We start from the raw sequence: 15966 nt of genomic DNA, 5'->3' as shown, positions 1-15966 counted from the left end.
AAGATGGGGAACATTTTTTTAAAAAAACAACAACAACACCTACAACCGGAAGTAATGCAAGCCACTCTATGACCTCAGGATTCCACCACCTCACCTTCCTGCATATGTAGACCACAAAGTAAGACAACTCCACCCAACCCACAAAGAACAGAACAAAACTTCTGATATTCTGGCAGAACAGTGTGAAAAATGAACACAGATTGACGAAGACAGCCACACTGTGCTCATCTTTCTAATGTGAAGCAGAGCTATAAAACAGGAACATCGTGTTCACTACCAAAACACATGGCATCAAAGGCACTTACATAGCGAAGCAAGGCTTCTTCCCCAAGAGCTCGCACCAAGCCTTTGGTGTCCATCTGGCCAAGTCTCAGCACATACAGTGGACGACCATCTAAGCAAAAAAAAAGAACAGCGGCAACTGTGGTTTTGCAAGGGCAACTAGAATGATCAGTATTTGCTTGGGAACTTTGGTTTCTATGAAAGCAACTGTCGCTCCTTGGCTGCAAAGGAAATCTGAACTTTGGGCATAGCTTAACTCCTCCACCACCTCATTAGGAACTTGTATTAGCAAGAATCCTGGGGTGAAGGAGAGGGAGAAACACAGTGTGTATGTTCTCATTAATGTTGTAAGAAACAGGACAATGCTGGCAACTTGGCACAAAGTTAAAAAAAATAGGCTGCAGGACCAATTTAATGTATTGGTCAATATTATCTGAATAATTGCAGCTTTCAGTTTTATCTGAGTAATTACAGCTTCAGGCAGAACAGCCTTGGGAAAGCTTAACATTCCTACAGTCTGAGCTATTAATGGAATGCAGCTAGATGAAAACCTAAAGCTATTCTTTAACCCAAAGTGTGTGGCTTTGAGGATTGAATAAAATCTTTTATAAGTCTGTGAGAAAACTATAGAAGCTTTCGTACTTGAAAGCAGAATACTTGGCAAAAAAAAGAGGACAAAAGTTGCTGTGAGCCTCTTTAAAAGTTTAGGTATTTCACTTAAAGCACAACTTGATGCAGTAAAGCATTATTGTTTTCCCCCCACCGTGAAAGCTAGTTTTTTAATTTAAAAAAATCAAGCTGAATTTCTCAGAATTCCAATAAACATTATTGCCAGCTTTTATTCTTTGAAGCACAGCTTTCAGGGGCCGAGTAATTTTAACAGAGTTGCAATATTTTGTTTAAAACACTATCTTTAGCTGCAGAGATAACAGACACATCTCCTCGCTTGTTCCAACAAATGCACACTGTGTGTGTCTTTTGGACCACATTTCTGAAAACTATGCTTTCATGACTTCAATCCTGCCCGAATGATGCTTGAAAACCGTGTAGTGATTCAGAAGCATTTTGTTGCTACCTTTGCAGGAATGTTCAAGGGACATTTTAAAAATCTACAGAGAACCTTTCTCATGGCCTCTTTTGCTACACATACCAGCCAAAGTGACTAATGGGCTAACAACCTATGCTTACATAGGGCAGCAGGGCTACTCTACCTTTGTCATGGTGATGCCAGCCTCCAGCATAGTAGTCCTGAAGTACTTGAGGAGGGTTCCAAGTCTCCAGAATGTAGTCCACCTGGTGCTGCTTGCGCCATGTTAGGGACTGGCACATGATCTCTCTGGCTTTGTCAATGTTGAAATCTCTTGCACGCAGGAATCGTAAGATATGCTCATCTTTTGGGATCTGCAAACATCAGCAAAAGGGGGCTGAAAGTTACAAACCAGCTGATTCCAAAGTTATCTAAATGGTGAAGGTGAATTTCATTTTCTACTGAGCAATATTCATTTTACACCCTCAGAGCAGAAAACTGGGGCAGCTGCCTTAACTGATTAGATTTAAATCTACTCTGCATAAATAACTTGTTCTAATATTTGCATTAATGTTTACACCCAGCTTTTGAGGCAAATGCTGAGTGAGGTGGCTTATGCTATCTTAGATAAAACAATAATGTTAGATATTGCATGCTCTTTAGGTGCACATGAGTCAAAGGAAGTTTCTCTTCGATGAAGCCATCCCCATCCCTTTCACTCACGGACAACCAGAAAGACACCAGCAGTAGAGAACTAAAGAAGAAAAATAGCTATTGCCCACTGGAATACAGGTTATAGCAGAGCTTTCCAAACTTTTCATGTTGGTGACACACTTTTTAGACATGCATCATTTCACGACACAGCAATTCAGTTTTAGTAGCAAACCTGAGGTTAAAGTAATCCCTTTCCCTGGGAGGAGCACGAGGAGTGTTCATGCAACACACCTACACACTGCAGCCGACACACTAATGGGTCACGACACACAGTTTGGAAAGCTCTGGGTTACAGTATCTCCACTTATGTCTTTACATCATGGTTGCAGGGATACAAGCATCAAGAGAACAGCAAAGAAAACTACTGAAGTCCTCTCTACAAATTCCATGAAATTTGGATGAGAAAAGATGGAGAAAGCAGGAAATAGTAAAACGGGGTGGTTGTATGTTTTTTGCTATAGTATAGCTGTCATAGCAATTAACAGGAGGCAATCAGTAAAAGACACTTGTATTCACACACACACCTGAATTAATAATCTGCATGTGATTCCCAATAGCACTTGTCAGTTTACCCCCTTTTGTGGAAAGTGACGACAGCACAGCACACTTTGCCATTCACAGCATTGCTGTTCGTGTGCCGCAAGGGGGGGGGGGAAGCAAGCTGGGAAGTTTTTGCACACTTTGTAAGAAAGTTGTTTGTTATTCCTTTGCTCTATCTGTGTTAAACTATAACTGACTTACAACGCCATCCTGAAAAACAAATCATTTATGCCACCTCCAAGCAGATCAGAGTAAAACATGTGTTAAAGAGATGAACAGCTAGAGCGGGGTGCGAGAAAATAGCAAACCAAAGCTATCAGATGGAAATGTCATCAGTTCTTTAGTTTAATCCACAGAAAAATGGGTACTAGCAGGCAAGACATTTAAGAGACAAGGGAAATGGCAGACACTCGAGGGTTTTGCAGTGAACTGGATAACGTTTAAGCCGGGATACATCTGCAGTGAAGATCAAGCCACTAAGTAAATATTGGGAAAGTAATTAAGGAAATTTTGGTTATATGGCAGATAGCATAAAAATAAGCAGGTTTGAAAGAAAGAGCACTAGTACTTACAAATCTGTTGGAACAAAATACAGCCCAGATTTTGAAATATAATCAACTTTTGGCCTCTACATCAGAAAATATTTACTTAAGAGTGGTGAGAGGTAATGCTTGAAGCATCATTTTTTTACTGCTAATGGAGCCAAATCAAATTAGACATTCTAGATGTTAACAAGACATAATCATGATTAAAATATGGTTTAAATTGAGCTTTTGCCCTATAGCTCTGAAGATAATATTGGGCTAGAGAAAATGACCATGTCTAAATCTTGGATGGAAACTGGAAGTTGTAGGAGTGAACAAGCTGACTTACGATAGAAGGAAAGTGCAAGAAAGAAACTTAAGGAAACACAAAAAGCACAGACCGGTGTGAATAAACTACCACATTGGGGAGCAGAGGGGCACAGAAACTTTGTAAGCTGGTGGGGTGGGGTGCTACATTGATTTTGAAAACAAATTATGGAAAGTTAGAATGAACCACAATCCATTTTTAGTAGCACATCCACACCAAGTGATCAGGGTGCAATGTGGCTTCTAATGTGGAGCTGGAAGCTTTGGATTCAAGTTGAGTTTAGCTAGGTGCTTACTATGTGGAAAGCTGCCTTCAAACTTAGGGTATCTTTGTGTGCTATACAGCAACAAATACATATTTACCACTAGTGGGGTACATTCCTTGAGCAGCCACAGCTATTCACAATACGCTGGATCACATCGTGCCCATCTCTCCTATGCGAAGTTTTCTCCCTAAACTTCAGACTTAGAATTGAAGTAAGCAAACTTATTTTAAATAGCTTACTCTTGAAGTACTTGCTGTGGAAGGTGGGGAGAACAAAATAGGAAATTGGAATTTGGTTGTTGCGGTATTGCAGGAAAGTTGTATTTGCATATCCAACTGGCCTTTAGTTTTTATGCTAGCCATATAATCTCAGTGCAACGTTTCATGAATTACGGACCACCTGCCCAAGTGTGCGGTCTTGCATGCTTTCGACCTATCTTTGCTGTGAGAAAGGCATGGCAGTGGTTAATGGAGGAACGTCGTTAACAGGAGCCTCCTTGCAAGCAACTAAATCTCTAAGCAGGACACAGTAAAACTGGTTGATTTGTTGACATTTCAATTTTATGATTCTACAATACATAACCTTTAGCATATACGAAAGGATATCTAGGCTACCAAGCCAAAGCTTTGTTTTCTTTAAGTATAAAAGCATCTGGTCTCTGCACTCTGGGAAGTAGATTTAAAGATTAGACTTTTTTACAGCACACAGAAAAACTAAAAGGTATCAGGTTCAAACTAGTTCAAGGCCATCTTACGTAAAAATGTCCATTCCCTTGGATGGATTATTGACATGCTGCCAGACCATCTTGCATGCTGTGCACTTTTCCGATGAAAGGGAAGTCAAGCAGGGAGACAGATACTTACTTTGCCTTTGTGCGTTTCCTGGAGCCACTGCCGAAGCCTTATGAGGCAGCTTTCCTGAAGTGGTGTCAAATCTCCCAAATATCTCTTGATGTAGTCTGCATCCAGCTTGTCTGAAACCATTATTTACACAAATGCTATTAGAATCAATGATTGCTGGATCAATTAACAAATGGCTTTCAGTATACATTCTTCAAGTTGAAGCTCTGGCTTGTCCCTTTGCAGAGCTAGCTGCCATTTTTAATACATAGTTTGAAAAGAATTAAATGCTACTAGCTGAGCTGTTTTTCTTCCACCAGCTCCAGCTAGGCATCACCCTAGTCAATACTGGATGCCTTTCCCTCACTCAAACTCTGTTAATAAAATGCAACCTACAGATTTTATATCTGAAAACATATCAGTGTACAGTTGTTTGTGCTATTTATGCTGTGCATAAATGAAGTTTGGCTAAATGAAGTTATGCTGTGCATATCATGAAGTTTGGCTACAGAAATTGAAGACTTAGCACAGAAATAGACATTCACCAACTCCTTGCTTAAACTATAGCTGCTATATTAATGGAGAAACACAAAATAACCCCAAAAGGCAGACAGGGCAGGCAAACAAGTACCATCAGGTGTTCCAGCTGTGGGCTCTGATGCATTGTTGCAATTGTTGATTTCCTTAGGGCTGAGTCCCTCCTTGGTGGTAGTTTCAGGTATGTTGATTGGAGGGGACAGTGGCCGCCTTACATGAGATGCACCACGTTCAAACGTAAATTTAGCCGGGGGACTCCAACGAGGAATATAATTAACTCCCTCCTCTTCTAGCTGATTCAAGTAGTACTCGATTATTTCTTTGCCCTTTGAAAACAAGGCAATTCTTTAGTCAATGCACTTCTCTTTGGGCATAAGTTTTCAGAGGAAATTGCACTATAAGTTCTTCCTTATGTAAAACAAGGTGTTCTCTACGAAAGTGAGAGGCCCACTACATGCTTCTACATTTCAGCATCACCCCTCCTAGAGCATGAACTAGTTTAGAAAAGAATGAACCTACTTCCATGGTACTCAAAAGACACACCAACACAAAGTCACAAGGAGACCCAGGGCAATGCAGGTGTCCACCGACTGCTTTTTGGCCAAGCATGGATACGGTTGGTCTGAGAAGTTTGGAGCTCCCACTTTTGACAAGGGCAATTGAGCATCTCCTCTACAGACAAGTTAAAGCCTGGGCACAATAAGTAAGCTAGGCAACCTCCTATTTTTGACAAGTTGTTTTATTCTTGTGGGGAAACTTCTTCTAAAGTCGCATGCTGTTTGGCACAGTATGATTTAAAGTACTGCCAATCCAACCCATGCTTGCAGTTGGGCAACTGCCTCGAGAGAGATAAAAAAGCAGTATCTTTATTTACTTTGTTATAACAAAGAGTTTAAGAACCTATGACGCATTCCAGGAACCGCATAATCAATTGTCAAATCACAAAGTCAGTGTACACGCAGGCTCCTCTATTTGCAACAAGAGCAGATTAATCAATATTGTCTAAATAAGAATGCACCATTCATAGAGGACAAGAGCAGCCTCCAATAAAGCCGTACCTGGCCGGACAAATCCCAAATGGGCTCAAAATCACTCCAGCTGAAATATAGAGAGCCAGCAGGCCAAGGAGTTGCAAACTTGAAAGCTCACCTTTTTAATATTGCTGGTGTATTGTTTCATGGCAATCTTTTCTACTGTGCTTTCAAATCCAAAGAAAGATTTAATATCAAGGCTTGCAGACTGCTCAAAACATGTCCAGTCTTCATTGTCTGGATGCACCTGGGGAGTTGAGGAACAAAAGGTTGGCACATAGTGTGAGAAATCTGATCAAGTATCACAAGAAAATTCTGAAGTGCAGCATACAATGTTCTTATTTTGTGCAGCCAACTGACGTGCTCACCAATGCACAGCACAACTAAGCTTCAGTTTAAAGCTGCACCACTATGCAATGTAAACCACAGTGGCTTAAGACTGCCAAGGTACTTTGGTCAAGGACTCAGGTTTGAAAATAGTAATTGACCTAAGTGGGTTCTGTAAAGCTCACGTTTATGAGTTTTCAGTTCTCTTGGTTTTTAGTCCCATTTCAAGATCCAAAAAGGCAAGACACATGTGTATTCCCTGCATTTCAGCAGAACTATTCCAAGTATTCACATTCAAGTTATTGGTGCAACTCTTTGCTAGTTTCTCAACATGGCTTCCACCATCACAGAAGTCAACTTTTCTCAATTCCTGTCACAAATGACACAAGTCATCCTTGAAAACTGTCACAGAGAGAGGAATTGCTGAGCATTGTCTAACTCAAGGCATAAGGAATTTAACAGCTTGTTTCTGTGCAGACTCAGGCATTCCTACATTCACTGGAGTTGATTAATTAGGCTAATATAACTCTGCATATGGCAAGGCTGAAAGCAGAGATCTGGCACATTTAACTTGGGCAGGCAACTCCTGTACTTTGCTAAATTAATTCTACTTGTAAAATTATGACTGATTATGGTGTATGCCTTCAAAGTAATTCTAGAGGAATATTAAATATCTGGGGTTAGCAGCCAGAATTAAAATTGGGTTTTAGTATTCAAAATGCCACACACTACTCCTATTTCTTCTTAGCAGCTAAGAGTTTTTATGGCTGCTGCAATGTTGTCACCTCTCTGAAGAGAAGCAGCAGCCTAAAAACCCCTTATCATTGAAGAAATTGATTTGCTAGCTCTAGATTTTTCAGCTCGTGTCTAACCCTCTTTAAAAGCAAGAAGAAGAAGAAGAAGAAGAAGAAGAAAGCAGACAGTGAACATAGGCTTGATTTATATGCCTATTTCACCCGGTATTTAGATTTTCCTGTTGGCAAGAATGTGGAAACTTATGCATGCAACAGAGACCTTTACCTTGCTTTGTCAGCTTTTCCTTTTTCTGCAAGTTTAAAAGACACTGAGACAAGAACTTGTCGGCTCACCTGCATCATATCCTATGCCCTGGCACCGACATACTATCAAGTGGGAGTCTGAACATCTGCTAGCATCCGTGCAGACTTAAATCAGAATGAAAATGAAGTGTTCTGAACACATGCCAGTCCTAACATATTCAATATGTTTGTACTGCCTGAGCACAGAATGTTAAATATGACTAGATCTGATATTTTGGTGTTGTGGGATTCCATCCAAAACAAGAAAATTCCCAAAAGCCGTTACAAGTTACCCAGCTTAAAAATGCCAGTGAAATATGTGCAGCATTGGATTTCCTTACTGAAGGAAAAGCCAAAGTGCAAACCTCCACTGAAGGCCCCCAAAGGCTTAAACCACACCAACCTGCCTTGACTCACCGTGTAACAGCAGTGTTCATTAATGACGACCCTATTTGAGAAAGTCTCATTGTGGGCCTCTATATGCAAAGTGCGGTCTCTTCTGTTCAGCGAGTTCTTCTGGATGAAGTAAACGTAATCAACCCCTGCAATCTGAGAGAAGGGAAGAGGCAAAGTTAAACCGGAGTAGCAGCAGCCTTGCAGACCAGCTACCCAGCCCCATCTATTCAGGCCAACCATTGTTATTCAGCTACCTTTTTCAGGAGCCGTGGTGCATCTACGTCCAGTTTACAGCGCCTTTCAATTATGTGGATGGCCTTGTCCTCGCTCTTGAATTCGTTCACAGTATCACTGCCTACAAACATGGGAATGAGGGGGCATGTAGGAAACCTTTTTTCGTAAGCCTGTAAAAGAAAGGAAGAACAAATGTCAAAGCTCTGTTACAAGACTCTCCAGATAGCATTGTAATATGTTTGAGTTAAAGCTGATCACAACCCGTTGCATTTTCTTCAAGTTGTTAAAGTAATTAAAGGATGATGATTTGTGCATTTCAAGTATCTACCAACAACAGTACGTTGCACTAGCAGGCTCAGAGTCTAATTTTCACTCCTTGTGAAAGCTCTCCAGGCGACTCTCCAAAGTACTTCCCCAGCGGCTAGTAAAGACTTTCAAGGTCTGTTCCTTGCAATAATTGCTCTCCCCAAGCACAATAGCTACATTCATGTAATGACTGCAATGTACCATTACCAGACTATACTTGTGCCTAAGAACTTAATGCCTTTTATTAAGTTACTCACACAGCAATGTCCTCAGTTCAACTAAACAAAGAACATGGTCACAGCATCCATAAACCTTTGAATCGCCCCCAAAATGGTACTGCATTTCAAGAAAAAACAAACAAACCCCAGAAAACTCCAAAAGACGAACTCCACAGATTGGAATCCCTTTGAATCCCTGAATATAGACTGACAAACTGTTTTGCATTCCCTATTCTCAGGGCCTCACTTGAAGCAGAGAGAACAGTTGTGTACATGTATCCAATACCATTATTCTCCCATAATTCCCAATTACAGAATCAGGGCTTTTTTCTGTTCCATTTTACTTTATTTCACAGTGGACTGTTTCATGGAGATGTCATGAGAAGAGACCAGGATTCTGTGGGCTGGAAGAACAAACATGCAGCTGAAAACAACAGGGAAGGTGGCTGAATTGTTAAATTGATACCCTTTCCCATCTCTCATGGCAAGAAATTTACTCAAGAGAAACATACATTCACCCTAAAGGAATTGATCTGAGAGAGGAATAAGGAAGTAGAAGCATTACTACCGTTGCCTATAAGGGAAGCAGAGTCTTAAAATGGCAGCCTGGCAAGAATGGCCAGACTAGGGACCCAGCTGCAACAGCAGCGGCATGCAGGCATGATGTCCAGGACACAGATTGATTTAGGCCTAGTTCTGACTTAGTTGGTTAAACAGTGTCCAGTTTGTACTGCTTCAGACTGCAAGTGGAGGCTCCTCTGTACAAACACACACATAACTCCTGCACCTCTCTCTTCATATGCAAAGGTATAAGTCCGTGAGAAAGGTTGAAAGCCTAGCACACAAAGCCTACCCGGCTAAGACACTAGTATTCAGTTGGGAGGAGTATTCAATCGTGAGAGGCCTACTAGCAATCTGAAGTGGCACAGCCCAGACACAGGTTTACCACAACAGCAACAAACTGAAGGTCACACTCAAATGAATTCTTAAATGCAGAAGTGAAATCCTTGCTCTTGTCCACTTCTGCAAGTAAAGAATCTCCGCTGCACTGAACCACATCAGTCTCTTGATCTCTCTCAAGCACATGCCAATTTCTTCATTTTTCATCAAAACTGGGTGGGTTTATTTACAGGGCTGGGGAACCTCCAGCCTGCAGGCCTTATTAGGCCCACCAGGCCTCCCCTTTTGGCCCAAGAGGTCATTTCTGACAGGATACACCCAGCTGCTTTATACTTCATGTCGTATGATGTCAGAAACAGAGCAGGTAAAAACCTGACTTGGCTCAAAGGGGCCTATGAAGTGCCTTTCAAAGTGCTGTGTGAAATAACACTTTGAAGGGGGCTTTTGAAGACAACAAGCAACTATGGTCCATAGCTTCTGGTTTGTCTTTGTTAAACCAACTCAAGATTTAGCACAGCAGCAAAGTGGTTGCCATCTCCTCTCCTGGAACCTGCGCAGTTGCTTCTTCATGCTAGGCTGTGCTATACAGCTATAGTGCAAGTGCTGTCTGGCTGCTGCTGATGGAATCTGTAGTCCAAAACACCTGGAGGACACCAAGTTGGTGAAAGCTAGCCTAAACTGATTCAATGTTACCACAAAGCACTCAGCATTAAGGAAAGTTTTTCTGTGCAAATGAGGAACCGGTCTGATCATTCATCAAATATCAATATTTACACTCTTATCTACTGAACAGAGGCATTTCATTTTCACCTGATATTAACCATGAACATAAAATCAACACTCTGCCCACCAGGACTGAGAAACGGTTATTTTCTATAACTTGCCCAAGTTATGTAGCTTCATGGAATTAAACAAAACTGCTAACTCAGTCCAAGGTGTCAGTTACTGAAAATGCTCAGCTTTTCTACTCCCAAATTTAACAGAAATGGGGGGCGGGGGGAGAGAGAGAGAGAGAGAGAGAATGAATAATGGTATTCCAAGACCAAGCATAACTCTGGGCCAACTTATATAGTCAGCAGAAACAGGTGGGAATGCTTTCCTTGAGCTGTACCAGTGAAGGAGGGCAGCTGAATGTTGGAATGCTCTGCAGTGCACACATCACACACACAAACACACATGCTGCGGGAGGGGGGAGTGAAGCACATGCCATAGAAAATCAGCATGTGCGATGTAGGGAGTATGCTCGGATTGGCGCTGGCAAACCACGTTGATTCTGCCAAGGTTAGAAATACAGCGCTGGCAAACCACGCTGACCCTGGAACGTCAGGATGGGAGACACAGGCCAGCAGGACAGCAAAACAAAGGAGTGGTAGGAAAGTACTGGAAAGTCACAAGATGAGCATGGGAGGGGTGCATGAGAGAGAGGCATGGAGGATGAGCACGTATGCAATGGAGATGTCATGTGAGGAAGTTTTGGGGTGTTGCCGGGGTGCCCTGTGTAGGAGCATGTTCTTATATGGTGTGGATGTACCACCATTGGGTTATATGTTTCCTCATTTGGTCCTTGAAGTTGTTCCTGTGGGACTAATCATTAACCAGTGTGTGAGATTGCTAATAAAAGGGAGCCCTCCGGTGTGGCTTGGGGTTGCCTTCCCGTTGATACCATCCTGTCGTCACGTCATTTCTTTGCCGGTGCAACAGTGCAGAAAGTTCATTTGGTGGAGAACATTCAAATATGAAGTACAACCAAAGCCGTCATAAACTTGCAGCCTTGATGTAATGCAGCCCACAAAAAGCATTCTGCCAACTGGATAGCCTCTATTTCTATCTGTATGTTCCATGGCAAAATAGTACAAAACTGGAGGTGTGAACTTGGTCTGAACTGATTTAATCTGGCAGTTCATCAACACTGCCAACATACGGAGTCATCTGGTTCAATGGATATTGCGAGTTTGACTATGAGATTTGAGTTCAAATCCTTAGTCATAAATTCACTTAGGAGGCTTTTGGCAAATCACTTTTCCCCCAAAATATAGATGAGTTGTTGAAAGTCTAATGCTGCTTCCATATCAAATCTACTTCCACAGCAATGATCTGTCTCAAGATTCTGCAGTACTTAGTATGACTATGTTGTCTTCAGCCATCTAAATAACTGTCTCAACTTATATAACATTCTCCAAATACTTGATGAATCCACCCCAATGCCTTACCAAAATCCTGCATTCACATTGTGATATACCAAATGTCATGATGGCCCCACTACACATACCATAAAAAATAGCATTTTAACAGTATTTTTCTTGCATTCAAGACACCAAGGAGGTTGTTTGTGCACCCATTTAAGTCACCTTAATTTTGGCAGGAGCAATGGGTTTCTAAATATCGCCCAAAATAAGTGTGCTCAGACAATCAAGTACCATGGTTTGGAAACAAATTCTGCTTCTGAACAGGATTACAAGAGAAATAAGCTCCCCGGCAGAATCTACTTACATAATGTATTTTGCATTATTTCCACATAGAGACTAACTGCTGCTCTTGCTTGCACTCAACATTCCTGTGAATCTTAAGGAAGCTTATTAAATTCATTTAAATGTTGCTTTTTCTGTGCCCCTACCATTCACTCTTAAAACCCTAGGTTCTAGGATTATAGTGCTGATCATATTTTTTTTCAGTGCTCCAAATGTTGCTGAAAAGCAGAATCAAATGTTATTATAGTTTGTATTTAAAGAGGCAATGACATCTTTTTAAAAAGCTGGCTTTGAACCCCTGAAGGTGCAAAGCACATGAATACCCCATCATACTTATTATGTAACTCAAAAGGAAGCAGCTGGATTATGAAAAGAACAAAAGTAGAGCACTACAACAAGACTGGGCAGGTAAACTAAATACATAGTAGAGCATGAGGAACTTAGGAGACCAAATGCTTTCTCTTACTCTCAGCTTAAAAGAATTATGCATGAAGAGTAAACATGATTTGTACGAATGACTAATTATAATTGTGCAAAGAATTCATTCTAGTTCAGAAGACTGGAGAAAGTGAGCCTAAGCTTGGATATGAAAATGGTAACAAATTTTTAGCTTTCACAATTCAAAAATATATATTGAAATATGCGGTGTGCATTGTAGCTGTCTTGCAACAAGCTGATGCCTCAACACAAACTTCGTAGTTTCAGGTAACTATTAATATTTTATTGGTCTGTAATTGCTCCATGCTGGTAGTAGACACTTTGTTCAACACCAAGGACAACATCTAGATCTGGAAACATTGGCCTAATAATCAGTATTACTAGTTTCTACTTTGCTCCATGGCTACACAATTTTAAGTGTGGCTTAGTGCATGATTTTGGTTGATGGTGGTGTTCTAAAGGCAGCCATGCTTAGAACTCTTCAGTGAAAATCTGATTACAACAGACAATCTCTATTTATTTCAAGACATTCAGCAGCTAGACTTCCCTCATATGATCTGTGCACAGTCAACGGCTGTACCATTTCATTTTCCTGGAGCGAATGGTATGTTGGGAAATGACAGAGCCCGTCACCAGCTGAGACAGTGGAGAAGAGCTTCCGACATCTCCCTCCCCTAGCTTAAAATCTCAGCTCAACCCATGACAATGCAGAGGGTTGCTTAGCAACAATAAGATTTGAAATAAATTTTGGTTGAAAGGGTAGCTTAGCTATTTATATGCTGATCTGAACTTGCACAGCTTCAGGTCTCATTTGGGTAAATTTTAGAAGGCTTTCTAGTAACAATGTATCAGTGAAGCCCAGCATTAAAAGGTTGCCTGTCGCCTTACTGGGTTATGCTAAATCCATCACAAAATTCTAAGCTGCTGGAATGCTTTAATTAACTCCTTTCCTTGTTCTTAAGACGTCAAGTAATCATTGAAGCCTGAGCCTTTGTGGGGTGAGCAAAACTTTCTAACTCAGAATGCACGGCTCAGTGGCTGGAACATTGGTTAAGGGTCTCAGATACTGAAGCTTTGCAATTTTGTGCAAGCCATCCCCTCCCCTTAAATAAAATTTTCCACATGCTGAGTAGGTCACACAGCAGAGCTGACTTTGGCAGCCAACCTGGAGTTCAATGAAATGGCAGTTTGAAGAAACTGCACTCACAATGAATCTGAATTTGTTCCAAGGGCATAGATCTATGCATATGGATACCACCACCTCATTCTACACACCATGTCCATTCCCCAAATAAATATTTAAGACCAAAAACATATTCTGGTCTCCCAGATTCAATTAGCAGGACCTAACACAGAGAATACTGCCAGGATTCCAGACGCAGCTGCTACAGTGTGGTCTACACCAGTTAAATCTTGATGAGCTCGCTGCAATAATGGAATTTCAGGAGAATCCTGCGCAACAAGGTACAGACCACCAGCATGGCAGCTGTGACCTTTTGTTCTCCAGTTATGCAATTGTTCTGCAATTATGTTTATTTCTTCCACTGCTAAGGGCTACTCACAAAACTGGAATAGCAAGCTTCTCCTTCGCTCAGCAACAAAACCCTGAACTGCCTGTCAATAGCAAAGACTGTGATAAAGTGCAAATGGCAGGGGAGTTTGAGGTGTCCTCTTACTGAAAATGATGGCATATTAGGCAGGCTTATAAGGGGAATGGAAGGGTGGCATGATATGTTAACAGGTTCCCTTGTGCTGATGCTATGGCCTTCCACAAATGCTACAAGACAGGAAAGTCAGACATTTCCCCTATAAGGCAAACAAATGTCTGCAAGGAAGTCACAAGGCAATGGGGCTCGATATAAATATAGCCAAAAACCACATACAGTATAAGGATATAACACCAGCTGCATTCACTTGCGTGGCAGCATACACAATCATAAAACCACCACCAGTGATAATCAAATAATGAAGACTTCCTCCAGAGGTACTAACAGCAGAATACTAACAGCAGAATATAAACACTGGAATATAGATGGACATTTGGATCAGTTTTAGAAACTCAGATATGTATACTAGGCACCAAATCCCTCCTTCAACCAAGGTTACAGTTGCCAAAACAGAATGCCTAGTTGCCATTTTGGGGCCTGATGGTCATATTTTTCAAATGATGAACTTACTGTGATTGATCATCAGTTAAACATCTGACTAGTTCAGATGACAACCTTGAGCTAGGTTAAGAGCTTTGAGAATTTAAACAAGAAAAGTCACTTGATCCAGGGACAGTCCACTTTCTCTTAATGGTGACTGCTCCTCCTCAGGCTGCACAAAAAAGGCAATTTGGTTCCCAAAATTCATTCCGATTGTGCAGAAAAATATAACTGGTAGAACTCTACAGTATTAGTGTGTGAAAACAGTCCAGATCCAATGATCCGCAGATGGTGGAGATGTCAAGTGCCATCCTGGCACCCAGGCATCTTCACTTGATCGCAACTGGTTGAAAGCCTGGTGCAAAATGTGCCAGCGCCTGGCTAATACTGTGGTGTTTTCTCCTTATGTAGGGTAGTAGTCAGCTAAATTTTACTCAGAGTAGACCTAATGAAATTAATGGGCCTAACTTAGTCATGGTCACTGATTTCAATGGATGTGCTCAGAGTAAAACTTAGCAGAATATCGCCCATAATTTGTGATTCAGTATAGAAGTCATACCATTAACTGCAGCAGTAGCCAATGCAGTACAGGAGTCAATATGTGACATATACACTCCAACTATCATTGGAAAACAGTTGTGAACTGTTTGTAGGGGTAGGCTACCTAAACTCAAAAAGTAAAATACAAAAATGCAGTGCCAGGAGTCAGTTTCCTTATAAAAATGTAAATTATGGTTGAGATTCGACTAACAAGTTCCTCTAGTGCAACGAGGCTTCTCTCCACCACATGGTGAGGTGGAAGAATCCCTGGAACAGTGTGCAGGGGGAAGAGAAGATGGATTGTTCCATCAGACAAGCAGAAATGCTTGTGCTGATACAGATATCTGCTGAGTGCTGCACTACATTTAATTCCACTCTCAAAGTCTCAGTATCAAAGAAGAACAGTGGAGAGTCTCTTTTGGCAAATGCTTTCCTACTATGCCCCAACATCCTTTGTAAACCCTCCTTTGACATTACCTCTTCTTCCTCCCCCAGCTTTGGGATTCCAACCAAACCACCCCAGGAAGTATTGACAAACAAGTTTACAATCAGCCACTCATATTAAAGACAAATTGTGACAACAGCAGCATCTGCAGTTTACAGACCATGAACTACCACCACAAAAGCACACAGAAAGAATTGCAAAGTTGACAACTAAATTCTGACAAGTTGCAGAACAGAAAGTGTACACTCAAAAACAAAGGTTATTTTTTTAGAAAACACCCTCAAAAGGGAGGAAGACCTACAGGCTGAACAACTTAGGTTCTTGGAACTAAACCCAAGGCTGATGTCACTCACATTTTCCAGCAAGTGGAGAAACACAGTAGGTTTTGGAAAAGTAAGCAATTCTGTCAGGAAACTCATTGCT

General features: G+C 41.3%; 1 protein-coding gene and 1 non-coding gene across 5 annotated transcripts in view; one reads left to right on the top strand and one right to left on the bottom strand.

Annotated features, from left to right (window-relative positions):
* Positions 1-15966, bottom strand: part of SEC14L1 (SEC14 like lipid binding 1) — a 56555-nt gene that overhangs the window by 10553 nt on the left and 30036 nt on the right. For all 4 annotated transcript variants that reach the window (XM_033139435.1, XM_033139433.1, XM_033139434.1 and 1 more), the window contains exons 3-9: positions 8102-8251; positions 7869-8000; positions 6206-6334; positions 5151-5382; positions 4544-4653; positions 1494-1683; positions 306-394 (exon numbers count right to left, since the gene is read on the bottom strand). In XM_033139435.1, coding sequence (XP_032995326.1) covers positions 306-394; positions 1494-1683; positions 4544-4653; positions 5151-5382; positions 6206-6334; positions 7869-8000; positions 8102-8251 — 1032 coding nt within the window. The remainder of the gene's footprint in view (positions 1-305; positions 395-1493; positions 1684-4543; positions 4654-5150; positions 5383-6205; positions 6335-7868; positions 8001-8101; positions 8252-15966) is intronic.
* Positions 15373-15459, top strand: LOC117043077. Its single transcript, XR_004426156.1, has one exon. It is a non-coding gene; the product is annotated as a small nucleolar RNA SNORD71 (small nucleolar RNA).

The sequence above is a fragment of the Lacerta agilis genome, chromosome 2, assembly GCF_009819535.1.
Source record: "Lacerta agilis isolate rLacAgi1 chromosome 2, rLacAgi1.pri, whole genome shotgun sequence".
In the NCBI taxonomy this organism is placed as follows: Eukaryota; Metazoa; Chordata; class Lepidosauria; order Squamata; family Lacertidae; genus Lacerta; species Lacerta agilis.
The sequence above is the reverse complement of the archived record's forward strand: the minus strand, read 5'-3'. Positions and strand labels throughout refer to the sequence as shown.